The 18,365-nt window shown below is 37.1% G+C and overlaps 1 protein-coding gene across 5 annotated transcripts in view; it reads left to right on the top strand.

The window, feature by feature from the left end:
• CDC14A (cell division cycle 14A) overlaps positions 1–18,365 on the top strand; it is a 159,163-nt gene that overhangs the window by 72,260 nt on the left and 68,538 nt on the right. For all 5 annotated transcript variants that reach the window (XM_045547439.1, XM_045547437.1, XM_045547436.1 and 2 more), the window contains 2 exons: positions 3,894–3,960; positions 6,782–6,844. In XM_045547439.1, the coding sequence (XP_045403395.1) occupies positions 3,894–3,960; positions 6,782–6,844 (130 nt within the window). The remainder of the gene's footprint in view (positions 1–3,893; positions 3,961–6,781; positions 6,845–18,365) is intronic.

Genomic DNA, 18,365 nt, shown 5'->3' with positions numbered 1-18,365 from the left:
TAAGTAAATCCAGAGAGACAGAAGATAAATTAGTAGATTGCCAGGGGCTGAGGGGAGGGAGAATGGGGAGTGACTGCAAATAAATAGAGTTGCTTTTTGGTATGATTAAAAAATGTGTGGGAATGCCTGGTGATAGAGCACAACATTATGAATATACTAAAAACCACTGAATTGTACACTTTACGAAGAAAGATGAGTAATTCTTTAGAGAAATCTTGTTTCAAAGAGGAGGCCAAACAGAGTGGTAGCTGAGGGAAGATGTAGAGTTAAGGAAGTTTTAGATGATTTATTCTTTTTAAAGATAGTAGAGACCTGAAAATGTTTAAATTCTGTTGGGAAGGACCCAGGAGAGAGAGAGGGAGAGGAAAGAGATGATTGGTAGTGTTGAATAGTGATATAATCTCAGAGTAGGAAGGGATTTTGAGGTTAATAGAGCCTGGTGTTTTCCTAACCCTTGACTTCCAGTTCATATTATAACACAGGTGAAAAAAAATTCCTCAAGAGGGATCTTCCAATTCAAGTTTGAACAAGATGTGGGGCAGATATCTTGCTGCCTTCTAGGGCTAACTTGTTTTGAGATAGTTCTAACTATATTAGTGGGTTGAGAAAAATCAACAGGGAAGATTGATTTGTTAAATGGGAGGTAATGTTGCTTTCATAGAGTAAAATCTCTCAGCTTCTTAAATGAACTTTTAATCTAGTCTTTTCCTTCATTCTCACTTCCATAAGAACCCAGTGCTGCTAATTCCCAAGGCTTTTGAGACTTATCTGGTGTTTACTGTGACAGCCATCTCTGATCTTTTCACTGTCAGCTTAGTATTCAGTTTTTCTGGTCTTCTGACTTATTTACCACTCGTCCATCTGACTTCCACCTTTCAAAATTTTATTGTCTCTTCTTTTATTCTCCTTGTCCTTTTTGGATGCCATTAAAAAAAAGATGCTTTTAAAAATTCTCTTTTTAGTGGGGTTTCTGTAGATGCATGGGTTCAATCTTCCATTTTTACCTTTTCTGTCTTTTTCTCCTCCAAGAGAATATATAACACAGTTGTGTGTCCCTTCACTGTTATAGTTACTCTCCTGTGACTATGTATGAGCCACATGCTACAAGAAGCCATTTCTTTTCTGTCCAGTCTGGGCGGTCAGGCTTTGGGAACCTAGTGTCACCATGTGGCTGTCATGAGGGTTAAATGTGCTAATGCATTTAATATTATCCAACACAGTAGGCACTCAAAAAAGGTGTGTCATCTCCTTTCTTCAGTCTGGAGGATATGACTTAATTTTATTGCATCCCTCATTATATTTCAATTTGTAAACTTGTGGGTATCTTTCCAGCCTGCTGTGACTGATTTGTATCCTGATTCTGTCAGATGGCTTATTAACTCTCCCTCCTAGCTTTACAGGCCAGCAGATTTGATCACCAAGTCACCAGAGCTCTCTTTTCAGTCACTGGTAACAATTGTGGCTGTGATAGGACAAGAGATGTCATCACAGTCTCACCATACTTTGCAGACATTCAGAAAGACTAGGTCTGGAGCTTTCTCAGGAAACTCATATTTATGACATTGTTTGGCTGAGTCCAGAGGTGGGAAGATATACTTGAAAGAATAAGGGGTATCTGCACTTCTCATAATTTGATTTTACTCTTTTTAAATACGAATGCATTTTTTAACCCCTTTAAAAAAATTAAAGCAGTAGTTTTTAATCTAGGGTTTGTGGAGAGAATTCAGAGTCAGTGAATTTAGATGAGAAAAACAATTATATCTTTATTAATACTAACCTTATCTAATACTTGTAAGAGTATTCAATTATAAATGTTGGATATAAACTGTAGTAGTATTAGCAATATAAGTGAATTTGTCACAATAGAAATCACAGAAATTTTTATATCATGTTAAAGTTGTTATTATATCTTAAAATATTATTTATGCTCATTCCTTCCTCAAAATTATAGTAGATTATTAGAACTGCCACTAGATCTTGTTATATATTAATTTAAAAAGTACATATTGGATATCATAAATTTGTTTTAAAATATTTTGCTAACTTTAAATGGAATTGAATTAGTTTTCTGTTGATCCTGTGTAGTTTATTTTGTGCATTAAAAACATTATTCTCAAAAAATGGGTCCACGGACTTCTTCAGATCACTAAGGGTCCATGGCACAAAGATTCTGAGCCTTTGTCCCAAAAAGTCAAGTGTCTGCAAGGGAATGTGTGGTTATTTATATAAACTAATATTTTATCTTAGATCCGCAGATACTGTTTTCTTTGGCATAGTGCATTAAAATTTGCTTCCTAATATATGGTTTACATCTTTGCAAGATATTTGAAAAGGGGACTATTTTGTGTTTTTCTGACACACGAATTTGATGGTATTTAAAAACAAACACAAAAGCAAGAAAACCTCCTCTTGAAACCAGACATATATCTGGAATAACTTTGAAGTTTCAGGACTTAAGAAACATTTCTGTTAAGCTGCTTTGCTAACTTGCTATTTTTATATTAGGCTATCAGGATGTTGAAACTCAGTGATGATGAAATTACATTTTAATTCATGGCTTAGCAGCCCTAGGTCCAAGTTACCTTGGATGGTTAGTGATAAAAGGCTTTGTTTTATGCTAATTATATGTTAAAGCCCTTAAAGATTGTGTTCTCCCCAAAGAACATCTTTTGACACTGTCCTGGATGGCTGATGTTGTGTATGTAGTTGATTTGACTTTGTCCGGGGCAGGTGCCTGACAGCTCTGCTCCTTGCCTCAGCAGGTCAGCAGCGGGGGCTGGGCAGAGAGACTGAGCCTTGGGGTCAAGTTTCTTGCCGTGGACACCTTGGAACATTGCTAGTGTTAAAGCTCTGGTGCCAGTTCTTGCTTAACTGGCCTGAACTTGATACTTTAGTTTCATGTTGCCTAAAGCAGGTCTGCTAAATTGGTCTAAAAACTTAAATAAAGTATGAAGCACTCAATTTTCAGTGCAGTGGGTTCCCCCTCCTTTTGATCGAGCACTTCATGACGCATTAGAAGCTCTCGTGGGTCCTAGTGACTCTGAGAGGAGATTGTTTAGAAGCTTGACTACATTGTTTTTTTTTTTTTTTTTTTTTTGGTAGGAGAGACATGGCATTTAATCCATGAAAACACCTGCTGGGTTCTGTTGACCTACATACAGTGTCCCCTTATCTTTTAATGCTTGTATTTGCCATATTCCTGATAGGAGTTTGTTTCTCTGCTAGAATACCTCTTGTGATGATGAATGTTTTACTTAAACAGTTCAACTCACTGTTAATAATGGTTATAATATTTATTAAGTGTTTCCTATGTGCCAGGAATATGAAGGACTTTACATATTTTATTTATTTTTATTAAAATTTTTTTTTAGAGATGAGGTTTTGCTATGTTGCCCAGGCTGAACTTGAACTTCTAGGCTAGAGTGATCCTTCTGCCTCAGCCTCCTGAGTTGCTGGGACTACAAATGCATGCCACCACTCTCAGCTGATTTTACATATTTTCTTAATATAATCTGACAAGAACCCTATGAATGATAGCTAGTATGATTAACTTTATTTCACAGATGAGGAAACCAAGACTTATAGAGGTAAAATGACTTGCTTAAGTTCCTGGGCAGTCCCTGGCGGGGCTGGAAGTGGAACCAAGTCAGTCTGACCCTGGAGCCCAGGCTCGTGAATCTGCTCTCTTATTAATTCTGCCTATTAGATTAAAGCAATTTCAGAAGTGTTTCAGTTAAGCTGCAGGAGTAGTTCACTAGTAGGATATAATGTATAAGTTTGCCATGTTGATAGCTGTGAAGCCAAACAAACACATTTCCAACTGACTTTGGTATTTTATTATTTGAATGTTCTACATGCAAAGTTTTTAATGTTGAGTTTATTTATGTTTATAGGGATGCTTCGTTTGGAAATTGCACTTACAGTCTCACCATCCTCGACTGTTTGCAGGGAATCAGAAAGGTAATAGTTCTCCTTGCTGTAATTGACACAGTAGTTTAAAAATATGAACAAGGAATAATCTCAACATCCTTATTTGTGTTTAGGAGAGAAGAAAAGGGAGCCAGTAAGTAGAAGGTTTTCACTTCTTGAATGATGACTGATTTGTAAAATACAGATAATAGGACAAACTAGGGGGAGGGAGAGAAGGGCCTTTCTTTCTCATTTAAACTAATTATGTTCTAGGACAGATTTATCACCTCCATCTGCTGCTGTGCCTGTGGCATTGCTTGTCAGCTTCATTGTTGAGCTTCATTATCAAGCTTGATCTTGGTGTGAGAAAGACAGGAAGTTATCTAAGCCACTGTTCTCCTCTGTTAGTTGGTCCCCACCCCAGAGCGACTGAATCAAAAACTCTGGGGTTAGGGCCCTACAATATGTTTGAACAGTCCCTCCAGGTGATTTGATGCACTGTAAAGATTGAGAACCAAAGTGTAGTTATTTAGTATATATATATATATATATATATATATATATTTTTTTTTTTTGAGAGCTTTTGCAATATGTTTTAGAAACATTAATTTACAATCTGAGAAGTCATGCAAGCTATACTGTAAATTCTAGTGAGGGCTCAAATTACATAATTCCATCTTGAACATATAGCCATGATTTGATATCCCTCAAGAATGTGTGTATTATGTAACCCATTGGCAAGGGTCACCATGGACTAGAAATACAGTATTGGTAGCAGTTGTAGCTCATTTCTTTTATTTGATGTAATATAAAACCAACTTTGCTATGTTTTCAGTTGAGAAAATCAGTATGATAAATATGCTACCTGTTTTATGCATGGTTGTTTCTGACTTTGATATTTCATTTTAAAATGAATTTAAACCCTCTCAAACTTTAAAATAGTTTTCAAATATTTTTCTTTTCACTTAAAAAACAATGGAAATACTCTAGCCTACCCTTGCAAATGATATCACCAAAATGCACTTCCAGTAATACCAGTTAAGAAATTTTATGGAGATATAACCCAACATATAATCCATAATTATAGCACTTAGAAAATATGCCTGAGGGGAAAAATTATTTATTTATTGTTACCATTATTATTTTGCCTTTCCTACCATCTGGTACCGGCCATTTCTTTTTAACACTTATGAAATTCACAGAGTTCACATTGGGATATCCCTACCTGTTATTATGGTAACTAGTAACTTGCTATAGGTATGTACATCCTTCCTGTTGTAGAGGAAAGGTGTGACTTTGTTTATAAATAAGGTCTTCTGTAAACTTATTGTTTCATCAAATGTTGGGGTTTTACTCAAATACAGATGAGATTTTAGAGGATCTGATAGATTGTTTAACAGGTCTTTAAGCAACTGAAACATTTCCTGAATGTCCATTCTCTTACATAAGGCACCACGTTCTGGCCTATTTTTATGGGAATGAGTAGTACCCTTCTAAGAATGCTTATAGAGTATGGCCACATTTTTGCCTTTTAGGGAGCATATTTTTTCTGATTTTGATACATTGAAATTATCATAAGCATAGTTTATATGTTATGTGAACTACTATACACAGAGACATACACAAACACTTTGAAAATAAAGAGAAACAAAGAAAAGTGGATCCTTCAGAATCTATTTTTCTCACTGTTTTCTCTAGAATGGTGCCTATGGATTAACTAGGTTGTTTTTTCTTTCTCTTTTTAAAGGTGAAATAATTTAAATAATTTGTTCTGCTTACTCTAAGGGTTGTTTAAACCAGTGTTGTCAGAATTTGGCATGTATAAGAATCACCTGGGAAGACATGCTAAAATGCTGATCCTGGATTATATCCCTAGAGAATCTGACTTAATAGTTCTGGGATGGGGCCCAGGAATCTGTTTTTTTTAATCTAAGTTACCGTAAGTGTTTCTGATGCAGATGGTTCATGTTCTACGTTTCGAAAAAAACACTGGTCTCTAAAGTGTTTTCAAAGATAGATGTGCTGGAGCTTGGCTTACTTTTTCTATTTTTAATGACATGATCATGTAACTTTTAAATGTACATGTGGTTTTATATTCTATTGTAATCTGTATAGCTTCACCTTTTATAAAATAAAAGACTCTTTGTCCTCTTTAAAATATTAGATCTGAGTAAGGGATAGTTGTTAAAAGTTCTAAGTCATTAGTTACAAAAGGAGTATGAAGTCTTTCTTTGTGTTGTTAAAAATATCAGTTCTTCCTTTTAAATTGTAAGAGCAGTCAGCTATACTTTTACTTTGTCAGAAAGTTTCACCATGAAACAAATTCTCCCAAGGTAGAGTTTTAGGAACAAATAAGTAGCTATTAGGTAAAACTATTTGGGGGTGGGAAGGAAAAAAGAAAAGTAAAAATATCTTTTTTTTTTTTTCTCCAAATATCTCATTATGATAAGAGGAAAATAAAACCTCCTAAAAGTAACTGATTTTTCTTCTCCTATCTGAGATGTTAATCACTATGATATATTCTGTCATAGGTATAGTTCCCAATGGGGTTTAACTATAAATTTGCTATATTCCATTTTATGTACATAATTAATTTTACATGTAAAACTAATGTAAATTAGAATTCAAGAGGCATCTTTTGTGGAACATATTTTCATGTCATTCTAAGTATTTATTCAGTTTCACTTCTAAGACAGTCTTAAGGCAATATTACCGGTGTTATAAGATGATTGCTAGATATGCATTAAAAAATCAAAGGTTCCAGCTTTCTCTTCTAGGTCAGTAAGGATCATTTTGTAAGTAGGAGTTCCAGAAATATATTGTAGATGTTATCAATTTAGTGTGGAAAAGCTAACTCAAATTCTGCTTTTAGGGATTACAACATGGATTTTTTGACTTTGAGACATTTGATGTGGATGAATACGAACATTATGAGGTTTGTACTTTTAAATTTTTTGCAAAACATAATTTCATGCCTATTAATGTCCTTTTTCCCCTTTCATGCTCAGGTATTGCAAAGTGAGTGGCTGCTAAAGGAAAGCATCCTGGAGTTTTCTATAGTTGTCAGCTTTGTCCTTTCAGCTTTGTCCTTTCAGCTTTGGTTATTGCCTTTGAACCAGGAGTCACCAAAATTTTAGTTTGGGAACATTCTATCTATCTATCTATTCTCTTATCAAACTTTTATTGATAGTCACTTTGTACCTTGAGTTTATAAGAGAAAACAGTTTAAAAGTATAGTTGGGTAATTAAATTATATGCTACTTTTATTTTAAAATTCAGGTTTTATTTAAAACAAAACTGGATTTGTGCCTTATCATATTGCTGACTTTATAAATTTTATTTTGAAATGTGGCTGAATTACTTAGTTCTAAAAGTTGGCTGAAATTTTTTCCCATGGCACCATTAGAAAGTTTTCGAATACAGTCTTCTTGCCTGATCACTAGTGCAGGGTTTATGCAAAGGGTATCCAAGCTAAGTTGTGCCATAGGATATGTTGAAGAAGAGCACTTTCTGAGTAGTATAAGGAGGAGTCTAGAAGTAGTTAACTTTTCTTAAAAGATGAGAAGCCTGTAGAATGTGAGTAGGCTCGACATTCTCTGAAAATGAGCTCATCTGTTGGGCTTCTCCAGATGAGTAATGCGATTTATTACTGTCCTCAGTAAGACAAGGGCAGCCCTCACATTTTGGGATCTAGTCCAGGATATATCCACTTGAATATCATGCTTACATGTTAAATTTAACATATCTGAAAAGGAACCGATCATCTTTTGCCCAAATGTGGTCTTCTGCTTTGTTTGTTAATGGCATTGCCATCCTACTGTTCACTCAGGCTCAAGACTAGAAACATCACTTTCTTTTCCTCCCTGATCTAGTGAGCATTTGAATTCGTGTTGCTGGTACCACAGGATGTATTATATCTCCTCTTTCCACTCTTTCTTACTTCCTTTCCCCTGGCTCAGGTCTCACACCTTCTCCTGTGGACTGTATATTATAACCGTTCTTTACCCCAGCACTGTCCCCTCTCCTCCCAGCCTGTCTGGCACACACTTGACTGAGTGATCTTAAAACAGAGCTCTCATCTTGTCTTGTTCTTGGCCCCCAAACAGCCTTTTGCTCCCCTTGCCCTGCTAAAATGAGGATAAACTCCCCTGTCCTGGCATTCTTAGCTGTGATGATCTCCAGCCTGCTTTTCAGCCTCTCCTGTTTCTTCCCTGTACACACTGTGTGTTCCAGCCCCTGCGAGCTACTTATTGACTGTTTTCTGAATTATCTCTGTGCCCTGGCTGAGCTTGCTTTCTCCTGGATCCCTGTCTCCTTTAACCTTTTCTCTCCTCCACTCTGTGTGTATTCAAACTCTACACAGATCAGGTCTCCTCTGAAGTATTCCCTCCCCCTCAATTTTATGTGTTGCAGTTTGTACTTTCCATTTTTCTTACATCATGGCTATTTGTGTACAAACTTTAGTTTCCTTATTAGATTATAAATTCCCTAGGCATGGAGTTATGACCAAATGGAAAAACATATACTGTGTTCTTGGATAGAAAGTCTTAACATCATAAAACTGCTATTTCCCCCCCAAATTAACAAATTTAGTGCAATTTATTAATAATCACCAAAGAGGGTTCTCTGTTTTATACCATAAAAGCATTTTTTGGTGGCATTTTTAGTAGTGGCAGAAGAACCCTTTCTCCAAAAAACTAGAAACAAAGGGAATATGCACTTATAAGGGAGAAGGTTGGATAATGTGTAGTATATATAAATAATGTCATGTTATGTAGTCATTCAAAAAAATGAATTGAACTATAGCACTTGTCTTGGAATGATTTCTATAATGTATTGTCGAAAAGAAAAGATGCAGAAGAGTGCTTATAATCCCTTTTTAATAAAACAAACAATATCCTCATTCCATACATGTAGGTATGTGTCTGTATTATATGACCAGAGGTGATTTACTTTGAAGCTAATGAAACTTAAATTTTAGAGATTCCCTCCAACCCCTGTGCACTTGCATGGGCACCTGTTAAGGTCATATACCTAATTTTGTGTTAATAATTTTGTATTTTTAAAGTAAGCCCCCAAATTAGATAAGTTTCAGGGTCTTCCAAAACTTGGATCTCTGCCCTGTGTATATGAGCATGGAGAAAAATATATGGTAAAACACTAAAGCCATTTCAGTTAAGGGAGAGATCCAGGGTGAGTGATAGAGAGGAAGAAACAAACACCACACTAAAGAGAAAAAAATAGTTGACATTTTATTTATTCCTTCACTTCTCTCTCTCTCACCCTCTCTCTCTCTACTTTAATGGTGCTGCTGAGGGTTAGTTGAAAAGGCTGCTGAAAAACCTGAAGCAGACAATATAATTTCATTCTTGGAAAACAACCAACCAAACAAGCAAAAATCTGGAAGAATGTGGTCGTACGTTCACCTGAATTGACAATGATAATGACCCAGGTGTCAAGAGGGAACAGTCAATTTTGATGAACATTTGAAAAGTTTTCTGTCAACTTCTTTTTTGAGAATGATTTATCTGTTCTATTATAAAGCCTATAGAATAGAAATCTGCAATAAAAGTGTGATTGGCAGTTGGTAGGGATTTCATAAATGTTTGTTTAAGGAATAAATGAATACATAAAGGAACTCTTTTCTGACAATCCATGAGCCTAGTCATTTGCTGTCATAACTTCTCTTGCTATTTGCCTCGTGGGCTTGTGGAATAGCCGAATTCATACATTTCATTAGCTCCAACAAAGTCGATATTCCAAGGAAGGTATTATAGTTTTCAAAGTAAAATTTGATTGTTGACAGCAATTGGTGAGAATGTAAGCCTTAGAGGATTAGGGGATGTTCAGGATGCTGCTTTTCAAAGGCACTTTTTTACTAAATACACTTAATATATAATATGGCTCAAGAAAAAGCCTAAACCAATAAGGCTGTATCTGTATGTGAGATTAAATGGGAATCTTATGATAAGAATGCTACTTATAAATGCTACTAATGATGAGGTCAGCAGAACATGGGAAATGCTTGTATAAAGTCTACAGATACCTCTGCTCATTCTGCAAAAGGTTGTATCTATCTTCCTCCTAGAATTCAAGGGTCTAAAGCAGCACTGTTTAATAGAAATATGAGAGTCTCATATATATGTCTTAAATACTCTAGTAGCCACATTTAGAAAAACTAAAAAGGAATGATGAAATTAATATTAATAATATATTTTACTTAATACCATATATCTAAAATGTCATTTCAACATGTAATCAATGTAAAGATTATTAGTGAGGTATTTTACACTTTTTTCCCCTCTGAATTTAGCCTTTGAAACCCAATGTGTAGTTTATACTATGGCATAGCTTAATTTGGACTAACCACTTTTCAAGACACAGTAGCCACATGTAGCTAGAGTACAGATTCTGCAAGAATCAATATACAATGTACTCATGTCCGTCAGAGGGACATGAAGCCTAGGAGAGGCAGAACAGGTTACATATCCTTGCTTCATATGATATAATTGTTCACATGAGGGTTAATTTCGAGGCCCTGTCATATTTAGAAGGCTTGGGCAAGCCTCAGGCTCTTGCTTTATTTTCATGTAACTTGCAAATGGCCTACTAAGTTTTGATAAACAACACCAGGCCTTGGCTTCCATCTTACAAAAGTATCTTCCAAAATGTGGTCTTTCCGGGTCCTTTGCCAAGCTGTTGTGGAATTGTGCAGTTCCTCACATTGCACTTATCAAACAGATATATAATTCTGGCAGCTATGCTGGGAAGGTTCAGAAAAGTAACTACAAGGTACTGGTCCAAAAGCTTCCTCTGGGAATCAGTGTCAAAACATTTGTATTTTCCCAATAGATTTCTTAAGGTATTTTCAAAGAATCTGAAAACTAAGAAAACAGCCACTCCTTTGAAATCTAGCCATTGATCAGTTCAGAAGAATAAAAATAGACCTTTTGTCCTAGGGAGAAATAATGAAGGTGAGAGAACTTGAGCATGCAATTAAATTATGTACCTATGGATGTGTGAGGAACTGTACACTCTCCAGTAATAAAATTTAGTGGTTAACGCTAGTGTAGGATAATATTATCCTTGAAAGACCTTGAAGTAGCACCCATATATAGAGTTTGCCTTTAGTCAACTTTTTTTCCCCCTCTTTTTGGCAGGGTGACTGTCCTTATCAAACAATACCTTGCCTAAACACCAGCAATCATTAATGATGCTACTCTTAAGCAGTCATTATTCATCAGAGAGAATTTGAAGTTATGTCTTTAGTTGGTTATTTTAGTTGAAGAATTTGAAGTTATGTCTTTAGTTGGTTATTTTAGTTGTCCCTGAGAGGCTTTCTACTGTTTGCCAGAAGGCTTGCCATTTTTGATGGTGTCCCTATGTTGGCCATATACAGATGAACTCACAGAAAAGCACAGAGGAAGTGTTAACCTGTAGCAGTACCCTGCTGTTAGTTGGGGGTGGGGGCAGAAATGCAGAGAAATGGTGCTTCAGTGGCAGCATTTGGGGGTGCTTCATCACTGTGGCTTACATTTGTTACCCCATTCAAAACTTGGCCCATGCAATTTCAAGGCGCTGCCTTAAATACCCTCTTGGAGATTAAATGGAATTTAAAGTTCAAAAACTACTTCAAAACTGAGAAATTACTTTGACTTCTTTCTCTGAGCTATTTTCTATCTGCCATTATCTTCTTTCCCCAATAAAGCATTCCTTTTTTGTGGGAGGGGAAACCCCCAACTTTCTGTGAGGTAGTTTTGTCAGTATGAAGATATTTTCCGAATGTCAAGCTGTTGTTGCCTTGACCCTGTGCTTTTACACACTGCCAAACCTGGGCCACTTCATTACCATAGCCTTCTTGATGAAAGTTAGAGCCGCACTTGGTGACCACTTGCCTGATGACAGCACCAGTTACTGCCTGCTTGAGAGTGGAGTTACTGCACAGGGCTTCCTTTTGTTTCTTTCTTCATGGTGCCAAGAGAAAATGATAATATTTACTCAATACCCTGTGATTATAGCTCAAAGCTGTTGGCGACTGGCCTGGGGATTCTGGCTACCCAAGTCTTGCCCAGGCAACTCCATCTGGTCACACTGGTTGGGAAGCTTTGTTTTACAGAAATAATGGTGCACAGATGAACAGTTGTTATATGAGTCAAGAAGCCACATTACATTCCTTATGGCCTCATGCTTACAACTTTTCAGTTCATTTATTGAACAGACGTTAAGTGCCTCCTATTTGCTCAGTGTATTTGCTAGGTCAAATTTTTTTTCCAGGAGGCTACTAGTAATTTCATCTCTCCGTATGTAGGGTTGTAGCCTTTGCTCTTGTCACCTGATACGATAGAATCCATATGTTCTTGTGGCTCATTCTGCAGAAGTTATCATGTTTAACTCTTGCCACAAGCCCCATTGTCATGCTTATCAAATTAATTGTCTACACAGAATTTCTCACTGATCCACGACAGGCTGAATGTGGAATATTCTGCTCCTCAGACATTGTAGCAATTCACAGGTCATCGTTATTGCTATCTTCACCTAAAGGATGCCCTTTTGGGAAAAGAGCATTTCTATTCTAGAAAGTGATTTCCCATGATTGTTGCCACATTACATACAATGCAGTACATCTGGGAACTGTTTGTGAGAAAGCCCTGGTCCGTTCTGGATTCCTGGGATTGGGTCTTTCTTGAATCTTGGGCCTCTTTGTTCAAGTCTTCACATTACTATCAGAGTGTAGGTTTTAAAAATTAAGTCTGATTATATCACTCCCATTTTAAGTCCTTCATGGGCTCCACACTGACTAAAAGTGTGGAGGAAATGCAGACTCCTCTCCATAGCACAAAAGGCCCTCTTTACATGGCCTTGTCCCTCCTCTCCACTCTTGTCCTTTCCCACTTCCTCCTCCTACCCACATCCGTGCAAGCTTCCCGGATGGCGGTGCTTCTTCATGCTTTTGTGTCTGTGGGCATGTTCTTGCTTCCTCCTGCTTGTGAGCTCCTCTTTCTGGTCCACTGTGTTTACACAGCTGACAGTCCTTCTCAGTTCTCTGGAAGCTCTTGTCATGCAGCCTGGCATGATACTGTGTTTGCACATCCGTGTCTTCCCTGTACTCTGTGGGTACTTTCAGGCAGGATCTGCGTCTTATTCCTCTTTGTTTGAATAAATAATCTAGTAGCTCGGTACATTTGTAATAGGCATTAAATGTTTTGGAATGAAAGAACTAGTGAATAAATGAGTGAATGAATACTAAAAACAGGAGTATTGCACATTTCAAGATATTTTATGTGATCTGTTTTCAGTGGAAAGTGACTAAGATATGTTAATTAAGAATCTATTCTGATTTTGCATAATACTCCCCAGGAGACAAATTTACTATGGTGGACAACTTCTTGAAATGACGTTTCTTTCTTTCATCACCGGCTAATCTGTGCTGCAAGAGTGAGGTTTTTCTTAAATCAGTTATTTGCAGCATGGTTGCTAGATATGTAATCTAAGCCTAGGTTTGCATGTATCATTAATTTAGTTTAATGTATGCCTGGGGACAGTCTCCAGGTTGACTATACCGTCCTTCGTTGCATAAGTAAATTGTCAGACTGACCAGGTGGCGTAGACTCCTGACCATTGCCCTTTACCATGTACCTTTAGAACCAGTAACGTTTATTAGGGCTCCCATCTCTCACCCAGTCAGTCACCTCAGGTCAACAGCAGGAGCTGATGATGTTGAATGCCAAAGTACGATGTTTCAAGGTGTTGCTTTGGATTAGAATTTGTATAGCAGATTATTAATAGAATGTAATCTGGATGCTGCTTGGTCTGCCTTCTTTTTCATGGATTATGGAACTGGAAAAATGGGAATTCTTGCTATAGGATTTGGGTCATGCAAGCCCCAGAATGCAAGTGTGTGGGCATGTCCTCACCACTTAGAACAATTATGGAGGTGTACCTCCCACGATGATTTGACTATTACAAGAACTATTAGAAGAATTCCCTTGGAGCCATCCTGTAGAATTGATTACACCATTCAAAGGCCACAAGTTTAAGGAAACAAAATTACTTCCTGGCCACTGCAACTGCAATAGTGGAGGGACCCACAGTGTTCCCACAACTACAAACACATTCTATCCATTGCTGGTTCAGAGATCTTGTTGGTTAAGTCTATACAACGTTTTGAGGTCCACCCTGTCCTAAGCAATTCCCTGTGGGTTTTTTCCTCCTCTTTAATTATTGTTTGGTCTCTGTTTCTTTTATCTCCAAACTTCCTTAGAGAGCAGTCTTGACTCTAATTATGGTCTGATCTCTACTGAAACTGATCCTGCTAACACAGGAATTAGCAAAACCAAGTGGCTGTGCTTGGTCTTCGTCCTACTTGATTTGCTCTGTGGCCACTCTCTAATTCACTTTCATCCCTAACTCATAAGGCACTGTCTCTTGCATTTCTCCCCTTCGTGTCTGTCCATCTTTCTCAGTCTCCCCCACAAGTCCTTTCTTTTCCTTTGCCCACCCTGATATGCTGCTGTTCTCTAGTGCCTCGTGATTTCCTGTTATACACACTTTCCATGGTTGAGTGCACCTGTTTCCAAGTTTCAATAACCATGTATGTGCTGCTGAACCCAAATCATTGTGTCTTTAGCCCTGGAATACTATCTGCAAATGTGCACTGTATTTTTGCCCCTTGCTATTATATCAGCACAGGTATTCACTGGTCTGGATTGTCAGACTGGTCCCCTAAATGTTTACCCTCCCCCGTGGCTCTCCCCCTGTTCCCCCCTGCCCCCTCCCCCACACCCACAGCTATTGCTGCAGAGCTGAAGCAATCATCCATATGAGACACTGCGCTTTCCCTCCACTACACTGTTTCTCTCAAAAGCAAATCTAAATTAATAATCTAGAGTTTGATTATGCTGTGACGTCAAATGGCATGTCAACTTAAGTCAAGTAATTGAAAGATTTACTTTATAAGCTCATAAAGTACCAACCCTTACAGCATATTTGCATTAATGTAACACAGCTATACTGTCAACACTTATTGTTTTAGAAGTTAAGCAAATATAAAGGAGGCACTTTTAAAATGAATTGAAAAAAGACATTGTTGTTCTGTCTTCTTAAAATTTCATAATGGTCTTTGTGCCACCATTATACTTCTTATGTACTTGTATTATAGCACTTAAAGTTTAATGCATCTTTTTCTTTAATGGGTAAAATGTAGATGATAACAACTACCTGATAGGGTTGCTGTGAGGATTAAATGAGTTGCCCGGACTAGAGTAGTGCCTAGCACAGAGTCAGTGGTGTACATGAATTCGGTGCCATTATTGTTACCCTTGTCTGTCCTTTCCACTTACCTTTGGACTCCTGAAAAGCACAGAGAGAGTGCTTTTTATTATTTTGTGTGAGACGGCGAGTTGTAGTCCTTGATATATTAAAAAATGCTCAACAAATGTTTGAATGAATGTTGAATTGAGCTTCAAAATTGTTTCTCTGTGTAGTCTTAGAAAACATATCTTGATAAAGGAAATCAATCTTGTAACTGTCAACCTCAAAGACTGTCTTTTCTCTCTTACCTATAGTTTTATTACAATCGTAAGTAGGACAAATATTTTTCAGTGTTTGGACTGAAATATATATTTGTGACCATTATAATAGAGACATAGATGTATTTCTTAGAAGTTGTAAAAATTCATGCTTTCAAGTCAAATTATACTTTAAATGCACCAGGAGAATTATCTATTTAAAACAAATCTAGTGAATCTTTCGTAGACTGAAGAATCCTATGGTAAAGTGAATAATAGCACCTAAAATATTAATTTCAGGAATAGATTTTTTATTTTGGGGTTTTCCTGTAGTGAAGAACATTTATAGTTGTTCTACATGGTATTTGGTAAGTAGCAGGCTTTAGATCAGAAGAGGTTAAATCATACTCTTGCCTCATCCTTGCTTAGGTATTTGTTTACCAAGTGTGGTGGGGTTGGAAAGTACCTTAAGTTGCTGTCTCATCTAGATTTCTTTGAAGAGTATGTGTGTGTGTGTGTGTTGAATTAGAAAAACCAATTTGTGTCATGTATTTTATTATTGATAAATATTGACATTTGTATAATTAACTATGAAAGAAGGCATAGATATTAATTTTGAAAGATTACCAAAGTAATTAGGTCAGTGAAAAGCTGTAACTTTTATTAATTTTTTCATATTTAGATCTAAGGCCTCAATCTCTTTGTTTATTCCATTAGCCTTATCCAAGCTGCTGAATATAGCCCAGTGTTATCTAATGTTTATCATTTTGGGTAGGAAGATTGCAAACATATCCTTTTGGTGCTGGGTAAATGTATTTTAGTAAGTCCCTTGCTTCTCTGCATATGATTGGTTATAAAAAGTTACTGTTTAACCAAACAGATGTCTATAATCCAAATAAACAGATATTCCACAATATATTTATCTAGACTACTTGGTCATCAAGAATACAGAAATTGTGAACATAGAAACCTGTTTTCTTTTACTGTTCTTAAAAAACTGGTTTTATTCTTTTGATAATTAGAGCATACCTGTATTCTTGAATTTTTACATAGTATTTTAAGCTGAAGAATTACTCATGAGGAATCATTAATTTGAGACTTTTATTTAAACACGAAAATGTTTAATTGCTATAAAGAATTATATTTTGGTTTTTTATTCAAATTGTTATAAATAACTATGCTTGAGGTTTAATTTGGCATGTTCACTCATAAAACTGATAGTGTTTCTAAGATTTTACCTAGGACATTTTGGAGATATTATGTTTGTTACAATTAGATTGATGGAATTAGACATTTATAAGTTGTCATGTAAAGTTTCATTTATAACTTTTTATAACTGGAAAGAAACATCTGCATTTTATTTTATTTTATTTTATTTTATTTTATTTTATTTTATTTTATTTTTGAGACAGAGTCTCACTCTGTTGCCCAGGCTAGAGTGCTGTGGTGTCAGCCCAGCTCACAGCAACCTCAAACTCCTGGGCTTAAGCAATCCTTCTGCCTCAGCCTCCCAAGTAGCTGGGACTACAGGCATGCGCCACCATGCCTGGCTAGTTTTTTCTATATATTTTTAGCCGTCCAGATCATTTCTTTCTATTTTTTAGTAGAGATGGGGTCTCGCTCTTGCTCAGGCTGGTCTCGAACTCCTGACCTCGAGTGATCCTCCCGCCTCGGCCTCCCAGAGTGCTAGGATTACAGGCGTGAGCCACTGTGCCTGGCCACATCTGCATTTTAAAAATGAAAATTAAAAAAAAAAAAAATGAAAATTATACAGCCAAGTTTTGATTTTCACAGAAATGGTAACAGGTAATATAAATAATTAGAGTAGTGACCCCAGATTTTCTTGATGGCATTATTATAACTTATTTAACAAATATTTATTGAGTTCTTATAATAGAGTGCAGACTCTGTATTTGGCTCAGATTCCCACCGTTGTGGTCCTTAAGATGTAATGGGGTGGGAGAGAGCTTTTTGTATGGTTAGCCAGGTGTGAAGAGAACTGTGTTGCTCCCCTGCCCTGAGGATGGAGACTAGGAGGTTGAGGGTGGGGCTGGGTGGGTGGCTGGTGCTGGTAAAGAAGGCATAAGTGAAGAGATGATACAAATATTTTGTGATACATTGCACAGATGTCTCCCAATTACCTGCAAAATCTTGGGTACCCTGAGCCCTCTGCCACACTGTCCCATGGGTCCAGGCACATGGGGAAGGGAAGAAAGTGGAGGAGATGGTGGAGCTGTGGGAGGTTGCTTGGCCCCTTTCTTGGTCTTCAAGCCTTTTCTGAGGGTCCCTTAGCATGTATAGACTAGAGGCTGACAACTGGTGATCAAAGTCAGCCCACAGGTATGTTTCATTTGGTTTCAAAGTATTTAAAATCTTTTTTTTTTTTCAAACTTGTTGCAGTTATATATATATGTTTTGAGGCAGTTATATATATATATGTTTTGAGACAGAGTCTCTCTCTGTTGCCTGGGCTAGAGTGTCGTGGCGTCAGCCTAGCTCACAGCAACCTCAAACTCCTGGGCTTAAGCGATCCTCCTGTCTCAGCCTCTCAAGTAGCTGGGATCACAGGTGCGTGCTACCATGCCCGGCTAATTTTTTTCTATTTTTAGTAGAGACGGTGTCTTGCTCTTGCCTCAAGCGATCCTCCCACCTTGGCCTCCCATAGTGCTAGGATTATAGGCATGAACTACTGTGCCTGGCCTTTAAAATCTTACAGTAGTCAACATTTTAAAAATAGATTTCACATGCAAATCTAGGTGGAAAGTCAGCTGCATTCAGTTGGCTTTCCTGCAAGGTGACCAATTAGCTAGAGCTGAGGAGCATCTGCCTTTATGTATGTCACCTGTCTTTTGTTTGGGTTTGTCACCCCTGTGGTATACCTTGGCTGACTCTGGTTTGTGATATACTTTGAGGGTTTGATGAGCCTCTAACCCTCACTCCTGCCTCCTG

Source organism: Lemur catta, chromosome 3 (assembly GCF_020740605.2).
Source record: "Lemur catta isolate mLemCat1 chromosome 3, mLemCat1.pri, whole genome shotgun sequence".
NCBI lineage: Eukaryota > Metazoa > Chordata > Mammalia > Primates > Lemuridae > Lemur > Lemur catta.
This window is presented reverse-complemented; position numbering and strand designations above follow the sequence as displayed.